Source organism: Synchytrium microbalum (assembly GCF_006535985.1).
Source record: "Synchytrium microbalum strain JEL517 chromosome Unknown SmJEL517_scf0038, whole genome shotgun sequence".
Classification (NCBI taxonomy): domain Eukaryota; kingdom Fungi; phylum Chytridiomycota; class Chytridiomycetes; order Synchytriales; family Synchytriaceae; genus Synchytrium; species Synchytrium microbalum.
Window position 1 is genome coordinate 187,058 of NW_022158387.1, and position 17,065 is coordinate 204,122.

The window sequence follows — 17,065 nt, forward strand, 5'->3', positions numbered from 1 at the left end:
TACAACTAGAAGAACTCACAATAACTTGTACGAAATCGTGGGGACTTGCAAAAATTACTCCCGCGATATGGAACCACTTGAACGTCAGCAGGTTGAAGGTTGTTCGCATAACTCATTGTCTGGTGAGTATCGGCGAGAACTTGCTAGGGAATCTAACTCATCTAGAACTTCACGATCTTGAATTGGAGGACTTTACATATTCTCAGACAGAACTCAAAGTATTTATAGCAATCGACGTATCGGGACTGTCTTTGGAAGTAGTCAATACCATCATCGAGAATAATAGAGGCCTAGAGAAACTGTCATTAACTCGCGCAGACGTTATCGTAAACGTAACCGATAGCCCCATCTTTAATCAACTGCCAACCACTCTAAAAGCCTTATATGTACCGCCGTTAATGGCGCAGAACTATGGCTTGCAGGAATTCCTGGAGGCTCGAGGACATCAACTCGAAGAATTAGGTATCGAATTTGGGGCCGGATATAACGAGATAGACCCATCTTTCATAGCTCATCACTGTCCCAATCTTATCAAACTGGTGTTGGAGTCTGGATGTCGTGATAAATGGAGCATTTATAGTGTCATCTCCTCGCTTTATAACTTGGCGAATCTGGAATTCTCCGTGGGTAAGATAACCCTCTTGTCGGCGGAACTGAATGAAGCAGTTGAAGCTAGACAGCAGAATAATGGCAAGGACCTAGTCATTGAAGCCTCTATCTTTTGTTTATGTGGGGATCTCAAAGTGGATGCTAAGAACTCATTCGTTTTCAAAACAATGATACGAGATTCTGTCTCTTTAAACATGTGGTATCGGTATCGAATGTGATGCATTATGTCATCGTCATAATGCATCTAGTTGAAATTGTATTCAGTCTCGATTTTAGTGTGTATATGTACAAGGATAAAGAAACAAACGTCTTGCAGACAAGAAGATGGCAACATAGCCGAAATTTGCAAATATAGTTCAACCCAAATCTAGAAAATATGCTGTTTTCCAGACAGAAACATGAAAAAATCGTCAAGGTCGTAGGCAACGGATCACCAACACTTGCATTGAATTGATGGGACATGCAATGAACTAGAGATTAATAGAACTAAGTTATTCGCCGTCCAATTCCAAAAGCAATTTGAAAGCAGTGTTTGCCACGCTTTGCCGGTTCACAATATCAGCATCTCCGATAACGGGTGAGTGCATAACGTGTGATTGTTGGAATTGAAGATTGCAGATTCAAATGTTGTCCAAAATAAGACATTCCTTTCTAGTCGAGGAAAAAGGTAAGCCAACGAATGTGGTGATGCGTGAAATGCAATGGATTTTGTCACCAAATATAGGAGTGGTGGAGAGATAAAAGTCAGTGACCGCCTATGATTTAAGATTTTGACGCAGAATGAATTTGACAGCAGACCAGGCGCTAGAAGCTTACTGAGACGATCCGATACTGCATTCAATTTGAAATGTCTTATTATTCGATACCTAGAGTCGTCGGGAAAACTGGTGTGCGTTTGCTGTCTATGCTGTCCGTTTTGAAAACGTGCACAGTAACACAGTGGTGTGCGAGGAACAAGGTAATATTTCCATCCTCAATGCATTTACGGCTACAGAGGAAACTTAATTCTTTCTGTTACGCCGCCAAGGACATCAGTCGCGAGTACGAGCGGAACCACGAACAAGCTTTTAATCAAAGACCTTAACGTCGAGTACACACTCGAAAGTTTCATTGGAATGAGCGAAAAAAGGTACAAAGGCATTGTATACCTCCTCGGTATGAGTACCAATAATTGTTGCCTTCTTGGCCGATGTAAGCAATTTCAAAGGCTCTCCAATAGTGTCGATTGGAGTTTCACACTATAGCTTGTAACTGCCCTCAGACTCCTTGTGGACAAACTGATTGGTGTATCGAATACTGGTTGATTTCGGCTACTAAATCCAACGAAGTTTTAGCACTTGTTGGCATGCTTTCCGTTCAGACGCATACTTTTAGCCTATACGCTACCTTGTACCATATCGTTCCCACTTCCAAAAAGCCAAAATAGTCCATGTGATGATGCATGCCGCCCAAAAATCAACTGATTCCGATCGGATTCCTGTGATGCTTCTGATCTTGCCAACAGTAGATTGTCGAGTAGATGCCTCGACTTTGGGAGCAATGCCATCCATTTCGTGCTGGGTGTGAAGTCCGTTTTGTACCAGCAAGTAATCGCGTTCAACCACTATGGCTTCAGTTGACAAACCTAGAGTATTGGGATGGTTCAGATTGGATAATGAACCAAGCATGTTCCCTACCAACAGACAGTGAAAGTACTGTTGATTGAAACATCATGCAGTCACTTGAATTTGTGCAAGATAGATGGTTCACCCTAACTAACAGTCCTTCCAGGCTCGATGACCATTACTTTTGATGTTGATTGATTGTACGTGCCATGGTAAAAGATACGGTCCTAGCACCGTCAGATAATATTCAAACTTGTAAATGCATAATAAAAACACGTCCAAACCCCACATTTGCCCCCACATAACGCGATGTTCGGTTCCAGCATCACAATCCGCAATTTTTTGAAATTCCTTGGAGCCCACAGAGCAAGGAGCGAGAGATAGATAACCTTTTCAGTTAAAGAGGGTACGTGCTCTTACCAATTCCCCAGTATCTCAGATGCTAACCCTCTGAATCCCATCCACAGCGTGCATTTCAAACGCACACCTTTTATCGTCCTTGTCAAGGCAGGATCTGGACAGGAGAACAATCAAACAGAATCCACTTGACCATTTCTTCCTCGTACGCTCGTATACATACACGCTCGGAACGTCCGTCTTCCCATCTGCTCTACCTCTTGAAGGTGAAAAACTGAGGCATCAAACTTCCCAGAATCAACATTGGAACATTGAAGCTGAACTACCGTATTTGATAGATACGCCATACACGAAATTATCCACACGCAAATTATAAATGGGGGCTCTGTTTTCGAAACTGCTGTTAAGGCTATGGGGTACCAAAGAAGTCAGGATATTGATCTTGGGATTGGACGGAGCTGGAAAGACTACCATCTTGTACAGATTACAGATTGGTGAAGTTGTAACTACCATACCCACTATCGGTATGTCTATCAATGTCTGCTCAAATCCATTGAACGATTTCCCGTAAAACTTGCCTTGTTTTGGTCGTAAACAACCACACTAACACCATTATTACCCCCAGGCTTCAACGTAGAAACAGTAACATACAAAAACATCAAATTCCAAGTCTGGGATCTCGGCGGCCAGACCTCCATCCGACCATACTGGAGATGCTATTACGCAAACACGGACGCCGTCATATATGTTGTGGATTCAGTCGACAGGGAACGCATGCACACATCAAAGGAAGAGTTGATGGCCATGCTGGAAGAAGAGGAATTGTCGAATGCTGCGTTGCTCGTGTTGGCAAACAAACAGGATATGGAGGGCGCCATGTCGCATGCTGAAGTGTCTGAGGCTCTGGGGTTGGGTGATTTGAAGCACCGGACGTGGACTATATTCAAATGTAGTGCAAAGACGGGAGAAGGGTTGACGGAGGGGCTCGATTGGCTGGTTAATGTTATTCAAGGGGGTGGTAAAAAGTAGGGTGAGAGATAGATGATTTATAGGGTGTTTTTGGGTAATTCCCTTTCTAGCATTAGCAAGCAGAGGTAGAAGTGGAGGGGGAACATATTATATTGAGCTGTGACGTTGTCAACAACGACTCCCTTCCCAAGGAAAAACTTATTTAGTTATTCTGTGTAGTTGATTTTCTGAAAGGTTATACAATAATCAACGAAACTCCGATTGTTATGAGTGTTTTATATACTTTTATACATCATGTTTCTTCTCCTCCAATCCAAAAGGCCCCCTATCTAACATCTATTTACACATATACACAAGATACCTTCATTCCTTCCCCATCCGCCTACAACTAACTAGTAACACTCACTACTGATCACCTCGACCTAGCAACAGATCCGACGACGATATCGACATCTTATTGAATTCAACCTGTGCACCGCTTAGGTTGAGCATTTGACCAAATGGCGGTGTAGGTCTAGGCGATGCTGGTGGGTTCACCATCATCATACCATTTGATGTCACGCTACCCGCCAAGGGAGATTGCGAATACATTCTGGGCGATCCTACGACAAACTGCTGTTGCTGCTGCTGTTGTTGCATATCCACCATTGACGAAAACGTGGCTGGAAAGGGTATCGGTACAGGCATTGAAGGGGGTCCCATACCATACGGATGATGGTTGTGATGACTTAATAGTGTTGATACTGGTAATGGTGGTGATGTGATGAGCGATGCTGGAGCTCCTTGGATCATTATTCCCATAGCATTCATTACTGGTGGTTGTGGTTGTTGTTGCTGCTGTTGCTGCGGCGCTTGTCCAGACGATGCCATTGGGAGATTGCCATTACTACTGTTATTGCTACTTGGATTGCTATTTACACCCATCATCATGGATATCGAAGGAGATCTGGATCGTAATGGTGGGAATAGTTGTTGTGATAGTGTTGGAGATGGGAGCATTGGCGCTCCTGGACTCAGTGATCTTGTCGATGAGTTGTTTCCTGATGGTGAGGATGGCATACGATGGTGTCGCTTGTAGGGCTCAAATCGGTCATCCATAGACACTGAGGGCATGGGTACAATTGGATTAGAAATATTCATGATGCAGTGCAAATGACTTTTTTTCGTCAACATGATCGACCAAGAACATACTCTTCCGTTTCCCACGTCTCTCCAGATTTATCGGAGACATGTGTCCAATTACAAGATTCACAGGTGACATAGCAGGCGATGAAGTTATCATATCTTGGTGCTTGGATGATATAAACTGAGTAAAGAAACGAGCAGGTAAGCCAAAAAACAACGCTACGCGCGGATTGTCTCTTGAGTATCAACACTCACTTGATTCTCTGGATTGAGTCGAGAAGAGTTTGATATATATGCAGCTGGTGATCGTAATTGCGAATTGGGGATGGGTGATACACGAACAGCATGTGGAATGGCCAATTCCTGAGAATTACAAACATGGCCATGAGTTTGCCATCCACAAACGCACAAAAAAAAGGAAGAGTAGCTTACCGGAAAGTCATCCAATGACATGAGCGTTCCATTTCCAGCACTAGCAACCGATTCCGGTGAATCTGGTGCTGTACTAGATACAATTGAAGGAACGATACTGCCTATGCTCTTCATACTATTATTCGTACTATTCATCATCATACTAGCATTGGGACCATCCGACGTGGTACCACTAGTAAAAGTAGGTACAACACCAACCATCCCACCATCTTCAGCATCATTATCAAACTTGAGCGGCGGTATCTGCTTAAACAACGACGTAGTCACCCGTTCATGAGCAATCTCCTTTTCAAAAGGCGCAGTCTCATCACGTAATAAACTAGCTATTCTATTCATTGATTGTCGTCCTGATGCTGATGATGATGTATCGGATGCGCTCATGGGTACATCGCCAGATAGTGAGGATCTTCGTAATTGAGTGACGAGAAAACCACCTGGAGTATCGGGATCTCGAAATCTCTGTGCAGTGGATCGTATTGGGGTACCTGGATCCTGTCTAGAGAATTTGCGAGGAGGTACAAGTGGTGGTCGTCCTTGGCCCGACGAGTCCATAGGAGATGTGGTTCCACTCGATGAAGTAGAGTCTCTATGCATTGCAGTGCTGCTTGTTATATGAAGCATACTACGAGATTTACGTCTTGATGAATCTGATTCACCATCAGATGAGGATGTTGTTGATGTGGTATCATCGTCATCGTCTGCCATAGAAGTCCTCATGCTTCTCCAATTGCGAAATGAATGTGGTTTGCGAATGCGACGAGTGTGGCTATTATTTCTGGGAGTACCATGAGATGACTGTTGCTGCTGCTCGGAATCACTATTCATTCCATTGTTGTCCACATCTGATGAGTCGGTTCCGCTGTCAGAATGGTTGCGGGATGTGCGTCGTCTGTTTGATGGCAATCTCTCCGACCTAACAGAATGAGAGGCCATCATCGAACCTAGAAAACAATAACGTATATAGTGAGCTTCTTTCTTTCCTCTTCTTCTTCTTCTCTCATAGGTCACCGTCTTGTTCCCGTGATTTGAAAGTTTGAGGGAAGTTTGAGTCGTTCAAGCTGCATATAGTGGACAAATTGACGAGTTACTGCTACCAAAACACGTTCGAATTAGCATATACCACGTCCGTAGGTGCCATATAGTCGTTGTTCTTCTTTCAAATTGCTCAACATTTGCATGCCTGCTTTAAGCGGCACCTGAAGCTTATAGAGGTTTGGATTCGGCGTCCCGGCATAATCTGTATTTGTATCTGTTCGGTAAGTCAACACTTCTATGTTTCGTTATGTTCTTTCTTCATCATCGCAAGCTCACAATTCCAAACGTCAAACTTCGTAGGTCTGCCACGTCATTCACTATGAGGAGAGGACCAGGAATAGCTGGTCTGCAAAGACAACAGAAAGCTAAGGTCAGTTTGACCCTCTTTTTCTGGTTAGACGTCATGTTTTACACGTATCGGGTTGACATTTGTAGGAGCAATTCAAGGAAGTTGGAGAACAGCTTGCTGCTCAACAACTGGAACAGGCACGATGATTTCAGATTATACGCCGGTACACGTCTACCCGTGAACTTACTTGGACTTCATGGTAATAGATGAAGTCACAACTTGGAGTCTTCAAATCAAACCTCGAAGAATTCGCCAAAAAGTACAGAAAGGATATCAACAAGGATCCTGTCTTTCGAATGCATTTTCAAAAAATGTGTACAAATATTGGAGTGGATCCTCTTGCATGTACGTCCATCTTGTGAATCAAACCATGAGTTGGAGTTTATCAATTGACAACTACCTATTTTCTATTTTTTTCGCTGTAGCAAACAAGGGATTCTGGGCCGAAGTATTAGGATTCGGTGACTTTTACTATGAGCTGGGTGTCCAAATCGCTGAAGTCTGTTTGACGACTCGGGATTCGAACGGAGGATTGATTGAGATCAAGGAATTGAAGAGGCTCGTGGATCGTATGAGAGGGAGGAGCGCGCAAGATATTACAGAGTAAGATATTATTTATCGCGAATACGATTGGTCGGTGTGATGACAGCTACGTCATTGAGAGGCCAGTCCTCCTTTTTGCTCGTCCTCACCACTCTTCAAAACTTTTAGAGACGACATACTACGCAGCATCAAGAACCTCAAAACTCTCGGAAACGGATTTGAGGTAGTCTCAATTGGTCCCCAAAAGTTCATATCATCTGTTCCTCGTGAACTCAATGTGGACTTTACTTCTGTGCTTGGTGTTGCTCAAACTACCGGATTTGTTACTCTTGATATACTCAAGGCGGAACTGGGATGGGATATGAATAGAGCTCAACGAGTGCTGGTAAGCGCTATGGTTATATCGATCACACTCTGGTTTGGCTGCAATTGACTCTTAGATTTTCCTAGGATGATTTGGTCAAGGACGGCGTATGCTGGGTGGATACACAAGCTCCAAGGATTGAATACTGGATGGCTTCCTTCTTGACGATATGATGATGTGAGACGAGACATATAAGGTTAGGCTCTTTTATATGGCGGGGTTTAATAGATTTTTTGCCGTAGGCAAATATTGCTGCCCTCACAATGTGCATATGTATCATATGTATCAGTTGTACCACTGTATTATAAATCTGATGCCAAAAATGTGCTTTTCTGGTGTAATCGCTGAGAAGTATCGGCCCTCCGTGAACCAGTAGTTTTTGCCCATTGTTTGCAAACAGATTGCACTGAACACGACACACTACCCAGCATGAAATTCCCTGAACGCTCTCGGTCGCACGCTCTGGTTCCAAAAGGTCATATCATTTTTTCCCAATGAACCCGAATGTGGCCTTCACGATAGAACTTGCTGTTGCCTTTACCTACTGGGTGTGTAATATTGATATCATGAAGTCAGAACCTGTGTGGCATGTTGTGAGAGCTCAATGAGAGCAGCTATGATCTATAAGCACCTGTTTGGTAATTTTTTCCTGATATTATACTTGTCGGCTTTCATAGGATGATTTGGTCAAGGATAGGCCCTGTTCGGTGGATACGCTGGCTAGCTCCAAGGAACTAAAACTGGAACAAGTCTTTTTTGCGATTGATGATGTGAGACGAGCCGTAAAGATCGGGTTCGATAATTTTGAGTTTCTTTTGCTGTAGTCTTCAACTGCAATCTCGAAATATTTCCCCAAAAACGTACAGAATGGACAACAGCAGCGAATCGTATTTTTTGAATGGTATTTTGAAAAGATGGGCTCAAATATTGGAACGGATTCTTGCTTACACGTCCGTCTTGTGAATCAGCACGCTGCTATAGCGCTAAACCATTGATACTCTTCCTTTTATCGCCGTAGAGGGTGCAAAAATCGCTCAGCTGTGTCTGACTCTTCGGCATTCGAATGGGAGGACGGATTGAGATCAAGCAGACCTGATAGATTGTCGGGAGGAAGGTAACCCAGCCGTTAGAAGTGAGCTTTTTCTGTCAATGATGGAGTGTGTCGAGCCAGACAATGCTGAGAGAAGCATGAGGAGACATATTTGTCTGGTTTTTCCCTGTTTTTTAAACATCCTTTCATTAGCGAGTAACATTACTACGCAGCAAGACAAACCTCACTACCGTAAGAGCCCGTTTTGAAGTAGTCTCACTCGGCATATCAGATTGTCATATCATGTGTTCCTCGTGAAGTCAATGTGGACTTGACTTCTTGGTGTTGCTCAAGCTATCGCATTCGTTGTTGTTGATAAACTTACATCAGAGATCTGGGAGATTCGTTACTTGATTTGCTCCTATCGGGGATGTGATGTTGATAGAGCTGATTGTACGCTGTTGCTTCGTAGATTCTTCAATTTTTTTGCTGGGCTGACTTTATTTGACATTCCTAAGACATCTTGGTGTATGTTAAGTGGATGCACAGGCTCCAGTGATTCAATACTGGACCGAATCCTTCTTGAATATATCATGATGTGAGACGAGGCATGAAAGGGCAAGTTGGATATGAGAGTAAAACGTGTTCGTTTTTTTACGCCAGCCCTACATATCATGTCTAAACTGCCTCCATAAACTTCACCCGTCACAAAATCATAAACCGCTAATGTACATAATATATGTCTTTGTTTCTCTCATTTCAAAATTACAAACACTCTCTCCTCTTAATATTGTTCACACACAACATCTTTCATTCTCCCTTTATAATATATAATTCAAAGCTAATCAAACAGCAACACCTCTTTCACAATTTCTTCGCTTGTGATCATGACTGACGGATTACATCAACAACTTCAGTCTTATCCACACTTGATAATGCAGCAAATCCAGCAAATAACTGATTTAGATCCTGAGTTGCGAAATATGCTATTTGACCATGTTGTCTGACTTCTGGCAATTGTGAGAAGCATGTTAAATGATACATGGCGTCATCCTTTGAGAAGGCTAGTGTGCCTTCCGTTCTTTCCATGCAGCCAAGACAGATACGATCATCTCCAACAGCACTACAAAAGGAAGAGAGAAGAGACGGTGTTAGTGGCAAATGGTCTGTTTGGAAACACCAAAACAGGTGCCAAGAGACACAAAACAAGCGTTACGGGCAAAGTACGTACATTCGAGCGACTGAATATCCTTGTGGAGCTGTTCTCAATCTTGTTGTTGGTGTCATTACTCGAACACCTTGTTGTGGTTGCAGTTGTTGTTGACCTTCTTGTGGAAAGTACATCCCGAGTCGTTGTAGTTGTGACTGTTGCTGAACTGCTTCTGGTGTTCCACCTGCTGCTGCTGCTTCTCTTAGTCTATTTAACTGCTGAATTTGACCGTCTAGGCGGGATTGAAGTTCTCGTGTTCGTTGTAACTGTGCTTCCATTGAAGTGCGTCTAGCTGCATTAGTTGCTGCTCCACCAACAATATCTTGCATGGGAGCAAACTGGGGGATTTGAGGCATGGGCAATGGATTGTTGAGATTCATAGGTGGACGAGCAAAGACGCTTGGCTCTACCGTCAAACCAGGTTCTACTGGTTGTGCTGGTGGTATTCTACGTGGCGTATTATTGTTTAGATGGGGAGGAGGGGGCATTTGGAACCTCCACCCACCTGCTAACGAGAAAAATAAGGAAAGTGTCTCAGACGAATCGTCACAAAACTGCGAATGGCAAAAACTGTACTGCAAAACAAGAACGAACCTGGAGGTTCCCAACCATCAAGCCTTGGTGGAGCATCTGATACCCTTCTATTCCTTAGGTGAAATGGAGATGGAACAACCATACGTTGAGGAGTAGGCGTTTGCTTTGCTTTGAGACGGTCCTTTTCAACTTGGACCTGTTGAAGAGCTTTACGTTTCTTGTAGTCTTCCTTTTCCTCATTTGCTCCAAACTCCTCAACTATGGTATCAACAATGTTGCGGAGTAGGAGATTTGGAATGGGTTCACCAACAACTATGACGGAGGAAGAGAATGTCAGAGAAGTGTATTGTGGTGATATGTTGGACAAAATTCTTCCTTAGACCTTACCGATTGCACGACATTGAGGGCAGGTTTTCTGTTAGATCAAGTGGATGGTGTTGAAATGTTAGTTGAAGAGAGATAATTGTTTGTCGCAGTGAAGGCATGAACATCACAAAAACACACCTTGTTCTTCATCCAGTCCGACAAACAAGGCGAAGCACAAAAAGAGTGACCACAGGATATGACCATCCCACAGACAATAAACTCAAAGCATATACTATACGTGTAGGAAGGGTAGTTGGAGTCTGACGGACATGTCAAACATAAATGCACACATACCTGCAGGTCATATCTTCTTGAGCCCGACTCATTGCTTCGAGTTTAGCCTGCACTGGCGCTTTACCTTTAGCCTTCGATGCGTTCACCGATGATTCACATTCATCTCCTTCGTCGTCGATGGCTGGATTTGCTGCCTGACATGGTGCCTTGTCAGGAGTAAAGAATTCATCAATTTCATCATCAGGTGCATCACAATCAAAGGGACCAGCAATTTTGGGCTTCCTTGTCGTAGGAGCAGCCTTGCTCAAATGATTTGATGTTCGACGACTGAGTGTTGGTTTGGGAATATCATTCGGAGAGTCAAGCAATATTGGTGATTCTTCTCTAGATCGAGCATTACCGTTATTATTGCTATTCCTACTACCATGATTATTGAGAATCTCATCGAGTTCGGCACTACTATCCCGAACTTCAAAGACAGGAATATCTTCATCTAGAGCCTGATCATGGAATCTCCCTCCCCCCCGACGCTTGACAGGAGGTTTTGGTCGCGGAGCTGCAGGTGCTTTGACAGTCCCTCTAGTCTTGCGTGCTACTGGTGCACGTCGAGGTTCAGGTTCAGATGATGATTCTGTTGTTAATGATGCAACGACTCTGGCATTACGACGTTCGGGATTCATGTATTTTGAGATTACATTGCTGCGGATGGGTCGACCACGTCCACCATTGACTTCTACGATCTCGGACGAGTCCTCGACTACAATTGGCTGAGCTGGCTGACGTGAGGACGCCCGTGTTGATCGTCCGAGGGCATTGTCTGATGATACGTCAATAACAGGATTGGGCGCATCTATTTCTTCTTCGTCGTCATCGTCTATTATGGTAGCTCTAGCTCGTTTCCGGGGTTGATTGGCACCTGTAGGCATGCTTTCGACAGCGAGTTCGAGAGCGAGTTTATAATGGTAGATAGTTGATGTGGGATCAATGGGGTTGTTGGGAGCTACAGCACCTAGTAGCAAACGAATGGGTACATCAGTGGGAAGCTTTCCAACCACATCTGCTCGATTTTGGTCATTTGAAATACTTACCAGGGGCAATGCTTAGTTTGTCTCCTACTTTGCAAGGAACTTCTTCGTTTGGCACTATCCTTATACCATTCAAAGCAACCTATCATAGTGATTAAGATGCAAGTTAGGATCGGGAAATATCATGATCACGAATGTAACATGTTTGGCGACAAATGTCGTCAGTTGAAACAAGACAAGAGGAGGCTGACTACTGAGCAACAGTCTGAATGAACGAATACAGCAATACATACTCCGTTTGTCGAGTCGAGGTCTACCAGTAAGAATCCAGCTGGAGGTATATACTGGATTTTTAGATGTTCACGGGAGATAGACGAGTCCTTGATAGCTACAGCAACTCTTGCACTGCTCCGACCAATATACGTATCTCCTGCTATAGGAATTACGGCAGGAGGTGCCTCTTGGTCTGCAGCTAGCTCTACGAGATTCCCTGTTTGAAATCTTAGCACTGGTCTGGCAGCCATTCAACGATCAAAGCGTCCTTCTCAACAAGCTGACTTGAGCTCCCTAATGTATGCAGAGTAAGCGTCCCGTCTTGAGCCTTCCTTTGTGCTTGGGAGGTTTGGTATCAGGTCGATGTTGTTCTTGAGTAGGGTATCGTGACTTGCTGGCAAGACGAGTGGAGAGCAAACGTAACTTTTGTAGGCGACGGACTGTGACCAGTAACAACATATGTTCGATTTTGAACTGCCGCTTCCTGCGCATCACGCGTCAAGTATTACTACGCCTTCACATTCGGTTGTTTGATATTTCTTGCACCAAACCAAAGATCAAGACTTTGAAGTCGCTAAAAAGGGCTTTTATATATGTGCTTGAGGCGAAAATCTTTGTCCTTCACTTGCTTCTTGTGGCTCAAACCAGCTAAACTCTGCATTTTAACATGTTTTTTTTTTGTGCAAAAATCTCAACGAGCTGTACCATTTGATCATTTATTGCTAATTGTTTCAGGTAAGTCTGAAGCATTCAATGCATTCATGTTCTTAACGCAGTTCTACGTCTTGTTCCATAGGCTTTCAAGGATGCCAGCTGTTGAATTTGACGAGTTTGAAGCTGATGATATAGAAGATGAACCAAGCGACGATGACCAAGTAGTTGACGACGATCAAGTAGATCTCGATGACGAAATCGATCAAGAGGATGACGACGACGATAGTATAGACGGCCCAATACCTCATCGTCCTCTTGACATCTTTCTGCAAAAACCAACATCAACAGCAGAAGATAAACAAATAACACAGGGCAGTAACGACGCCAATACAGTCGCAGAAGCATCAAATAAACCGAAACCAACAAAAAAGGTGATTGACAACAAGTCAGTCAAACTTTTGAAGAAAGCAAACGACTTGACAGGTGTCGTCTACTTTTCTCGCATCCCACCATTCATGACTCCCGCAAAGCTCAAATCCCTTATAATCCCACACGGAGCCCTCGGCCGTATCTTTCTCGTCAAGGAGTCAGCCAGTATAGCAGCAAAACGTAAAAAATACCGTCACAACAAACGAACCAACTATGTAGAAGGATGGGTGGAATTCCAATCTAAAAAGGAGGCTAAACGGGCTGTAGAGTTGCTGAACGGACAACGGGTAGATAATCGTAAACGATCGAGATATCATGATGATTTGTGGAGTTGCAAGTATCTTAAAAAGTTCAAGTGGGCTGATTTGACGGAGCAAATGTCGTATGAGAAGGCTGTTAGGGAGCAAAAGATACGTGTCGAGATGAGCCATGCAAAGAGAGAGAATAAGCACTATATGAGGAATGTCGCTACTGCTAAAATGGTGGAAGCTATACAGGAACGAAAGACAAAGAAGAGGAAGATGGAAGAAGATGCTGATACTACTGGTGCTACTACAGTAACAAACACAGCAGATACCAATGCCCCTGTATCGAACGATGCAGCAATAACCTCCATCCGCCGCCGGTTCAAACAACGTAAAATTATCGACTCGGAGGCTCTAGATGATGGCACAAAGACAACTCCAGGTGTCAAGATGACATACACACCAGAAATGGAAGCTAAGAAGAAGGTGGTGCTATCAAAACTCTTTGCTGCATCATCATAAGAAGTATGTATAGACTTTGTTTTGCATGCTACAGTTATTTACACAATGCTCTTTCTGCCTAAATACATATAAACGATGCTGAGAAGGATATGTTTTATCGTGTTCTCAGCATGTCTTTTAGTGTTTCCAGGTCTATATCCTTCCATTTGTCGCCATCCTCCTTTGCGGGTTCTACAAAGATTTTTTGTGTTAGAGGTCAAGTGTATCTGTGTCCTAGCGTGGACGGCCTTACCATCAATATCACCAGTTTGAGGCAACTCATTTGCTGGCAGATACATATCTAAATCGTTTGTGAGCACAAAGATCAGACTCTCGCAGGCAATACCATAGCAGGAATTCATTACCATCATCCTCAAGCTTCTCCTTTGCCCATTCATCATCAACCACATCAATAAGTCTTCGTTTCCCATGCAGCATGATCGAATACGACGAATCTGACTTGGAGCTCTACGACATACACAAACATCACCATACCACACAAATGTTGATGATGCCAAAACACACTTTTACCCAAGAAGGACCCCTCAGAGCACCACGTTCTTCAACAGCAGTCTTGATATTCGTCAGCGATTCAAATAATGGCCTTATGTTTGTAGTGCTTGCATTACTCTTGACATCGTGCGAAGGCGATATTTCTCTTGGTGCTGCTATTCGTTCAACAACTAGCGTTCGTTGCCGGAAATCGGGCTGCACTCTGGGAGCGCCTGGAGCAGGACGCAGCTGATTTGTTGGTTGATCTGGAGTTTCCATTGTCTTCGTGTTGTTGGGTAACTTTGTTTAAGCTTTTGGTACTGAGTGATTCAAGAATTTCGACGAGGACGCGGACCACGCGGACTCTTCATTCTTTCGCAAACATTCAAAAAATCATTCTGTTGAATTCAAACGTGTTACTCTTATAGTCTACTGTATCTGATCACGACAAGAGGTATGTGCTGCTGACGATGAACTTCCAAACGTTCGTGTTTCCTCACAGTTTCGCACCATTCGATAGGTCAAAAGTAGTCTCAACCGACATTCCTACATTCAAATACCACTCCAATTCCATACAATCCCTAGTCCGCTCCGTGATTCCTCAAACTTGAACACCACCTGATTACCAAGCACTCTCCTCTTCACATAGATCCATCCCACTAACCGCTCTAACCAACCAACAATGGCCAAATCAACCACTAAGAAAGCTAAATCTGCCCTCGAAGTAGCACCACCAACCAAAACCGTCGACAACGACGAACAAGTTGTCGTTAATGAAGAACAAGTTGCAAGCACCACCCGCACCAGTCCTAATGGTCCTCAAGCCGATGCTACTACTCAGACACCTACCAACCAAGAACGTTCCTGGGAGTTTGAAGAGTGTATCGTCATGTAAAATGTTTGTGATGTGATCTCTTTGGACGTGTTCGTTCTAGTTGAAATCGCGTATGTCAGATAAGCATAATAAAATAATACAAGTTACAGTATAACCTCCGTCATGTGTCGAGCGAGTTGAGTCAATCTTCCTCAAAAAGTTCAAGAAACTTCATACCCGAAAACAAGACGATCATGGTAAGTGCGGAAGACTTTGCAAGCTTTCACCTTATTAAATTCATCGCTAACATTAATATGCAGCCTCTAATAGCTGCCACCGCAGCTCTCCCAATCGTAGACATCTCGCCATTTCTGCCAAATGCCTCACTGGAAGATAAAGCTAGGAAACCTATCATCGCAAAGGAGATGTTCCATGCATGCAGGTGTGCTTGACAAGGAATGAGTTTCTGATGTGGAAACAATAGACTGGAAACAAACTCTACATTTAGGGATGTCGGCTTCATGTACATATGCGGGCACGGGATCGATTCGAAAGTCGTCAATGGCGTTCAAGATTACGCTCGTGAATTTTTTGGATTGCCAACTGGTGCGTGGTGGAATTGTGTGGCCTTTTGAAGCGATTTCTGATGTCTGATACGCATTGATTTGTAGAGGAGAAGGAAAAGATCCATATCTCCAACTCTGATATGGCAAGAGGGTACCAGATGCTTGGACAAAATATCACAAAGTACAAGAAGGTGAGCCATTGCCGCACCTGCTGGAACGAAATGGAGTACAGGAGCTTCAGTCGTAGAATGTATCATCGTCTTGATTACTAAACTTTGAACCTTTTACATTTAGGACTGGCACGAAGGAATAGACTCATACGCAGAACTATCACCAGACCACACCTTGAACAAGATGGGAATCAAAACCCTCACTGGGAAAAACCAATGGCCTGCTCAACCAGCCGGATTCAAAAACGCCTACCTCGATTACGTCGAACAGTGTAAAGTCCTGGGAATGGCCATCATGCAAGCTATGGCAATGAGTTTGGGACTTGATGAACACTATTTCGATAAAATTATGACTGATTCGTTCTGGTGTATGAGGATTATTGGGTATCCGCCGTTGACTGAAGGGCTGGCTAAGGATGGGGAAGTTGGAATGAGTTGTGGTGAACATTGTGGTGTGTTTAAGATCAATCCTATTCTGCACATGAATCTTTTTTTTTTGTTAACGCGAAGGGTCTCTGCACAGATTATGGATGCTTGACTATACTCAACACGGATTCAACAACAGGTGCGCTACAAGTGCTGAGCAAGGAGGGCGAGTGGATTGATGCGAACCCTGTGCCGGGCTGTTTTGTCATGTAAGCACATCAGTCAAGGGTCCCTGAAGAATACAGAAGATTGAACCAGATTTCGATCATATAGCAACATAGGAGACATGCTCAACAATCTCACCAACGACATGTAAGAACCCCTCATTGCTTCATTAGCCAGTATGCCAATATGTAACAGTCGTTTGCTCTTAACAGGTACAAATCAACCCTCCACAGAGTAATCCACACCAAATCATCATACCGTGTCAGCATCCCCTTCTTCTTTGAACCACATTTCGATGCTCTTATCGAACCAATACCTAAATGTGTGAAGGAGACAGATGGCATCCCACATCATAAGCCAGTTATTTACGGTAATCATTTGTTGTCGAAAGTATCGAATAACTTTGATGTGTCTGCTGCTGGCTCTGCATCGTTGTAAGTAAAGCTTTCGCTGGATCTAATAAACAACTCATGTAATTCTCAGCCGAATAAGAGCAGTTTGGCAAAGTAACAACTTTGCAAACAGGCACATACACATATTTTTA

The 17,065-nt window shown here is 43.6% G+C and overlaps 6 protein-coding genes across 6 annotated transcripts; 4 read left to right on the forward strand and 2 right to left on the reverse strand.

Annotated features, from left to right (window-relative positions):
* Window positions 1-2,946: 2,946 nt before the first annotated feature.
* On the forward strand, window positions 2,947-3,599 carry SmJEL517_g04925 (uncharacterized protein; the record flags this gene model as incomplete). Its single annotated transcript, XM_031170853.1, has 2 exons — window positions 2,947-3,094; window positions 3,196-3,599. The coding sequence occupies 2 exons, from the start codon at window positions 2,947-2,949 to the stop codon at window positions 3,597-3,599; spliced, it is 552 nt and encodes a 183-aa protein (XP_031023211.1).
* A 345-nt stretch (window positions 3,600-3,944) lies between these two features.
* Window positions 3,945-6,560, reverse strand: SmJEL517_g04926 (uncharacterized protein; the record flags this gene model as incomplete). Its single annotated transcript, XM_031170854.1, has 7 exons — window positions 3,945-4,642; window positions 4,731-4,845; window positions 4,920-5,027; window positions 5,097-6,037; window positions 6,217-6,333; window positions 6,425-6,477; window positions 6,544-6,560. 7 exons carry the CDS (start codon window positions 6,558-6,560, stop codon window positions 3,945-3,947), a joined length of 2,049 nt encoding a protein of 682 aa, XP_031023205.1.
* Window positions 6,561-6,686: 126 nt separating this feature from the next.
* On the forward strand, window positions 6,687-7,560 carry SmJEL517_g04927 (uncharacterized protein; the record flags this gene model as incomplete). The annotated part of the gene is made up of 4 exons (XM_031170855.1): window positions 6,687-6,825; window positions 6,906-7,083; window positions 7,192-7,408; window positions 7,474-7,560. The coding sequence occupies 4 exons, from the start codon at window positions 6,687-6,689 to the stop codon at window positions 7,558-7,560; spliced, it is 621 nt and encodes a 206-aa protein (XP_031023175.1).
* Window positions 7,561-12,865: 5,305 nt separating this feature from the next.
* On the forward strand, window positions 12,866-13,909 carry SmJEL517_g04928 (uncharacterized protein; the record flags this gene model as incomplete). Its single annotated transcript, XM_031170856.1, has 1 exon — window positions 12,866-13,909. One exon carries the CDS (start codon window positions 12,866-12,868, stop codon window positions 13,907-13,909), a length of 1,044 nt encoding a protein of 347 aa, XP_031023206.1.
* Window positions 13,910-14,003: 94 nt separating this feature from the next.
* On the reverse strand, window positions 14,004-14,659 carry SmJEL517_g04929 (uncharacterized protein; the record flags this gene model as incomplete). Its single annotated transcript, XM_031170857.1, has 4 exons — window positions 14,004-14,080; window positions 14,142-14,189; window positions 14,254-14,356; window positions 14,420-14,659. The coding sequence occupies 4 exons, from the start codon at window positions 14,657-14,659 to the stop codon at window positions 14,004-14,006; spliced, it is 468 nt and encodes a 155-aa protein (XP_031023207.1).
* A 403-nt stretch (window positions 14,660-15,062) lies between these two features.
* Window positions 15,063-16,959, forward strand: SmJEL517_g04930 (uncharacterized protein; the record flags this gene model as incomplete). The annotated part of the gene is made up of 9 exons (XM_031170858.1): window positions 15,063-15,271; window positions 15,415-15,451; window positions 15,515-15,636; window positions 15,703-15,800; window positions 15,866-15,951; window positions 16,055-16,382; window positions 16,454-16,565; window positions 16,630-16,668; window positions 16,755-16,959. The coding sequence occupies 9 exons, from the start codon at window positions 15,063-15,065 to the stop codon at window positions 16,957-16,959; spliced, it is 1,236 nt and encodes a 411-aa protein (XP_031023169.1).
* Between the last annotated feature and the right edge of the window lie 106 nt (window positions 16,960-17,065).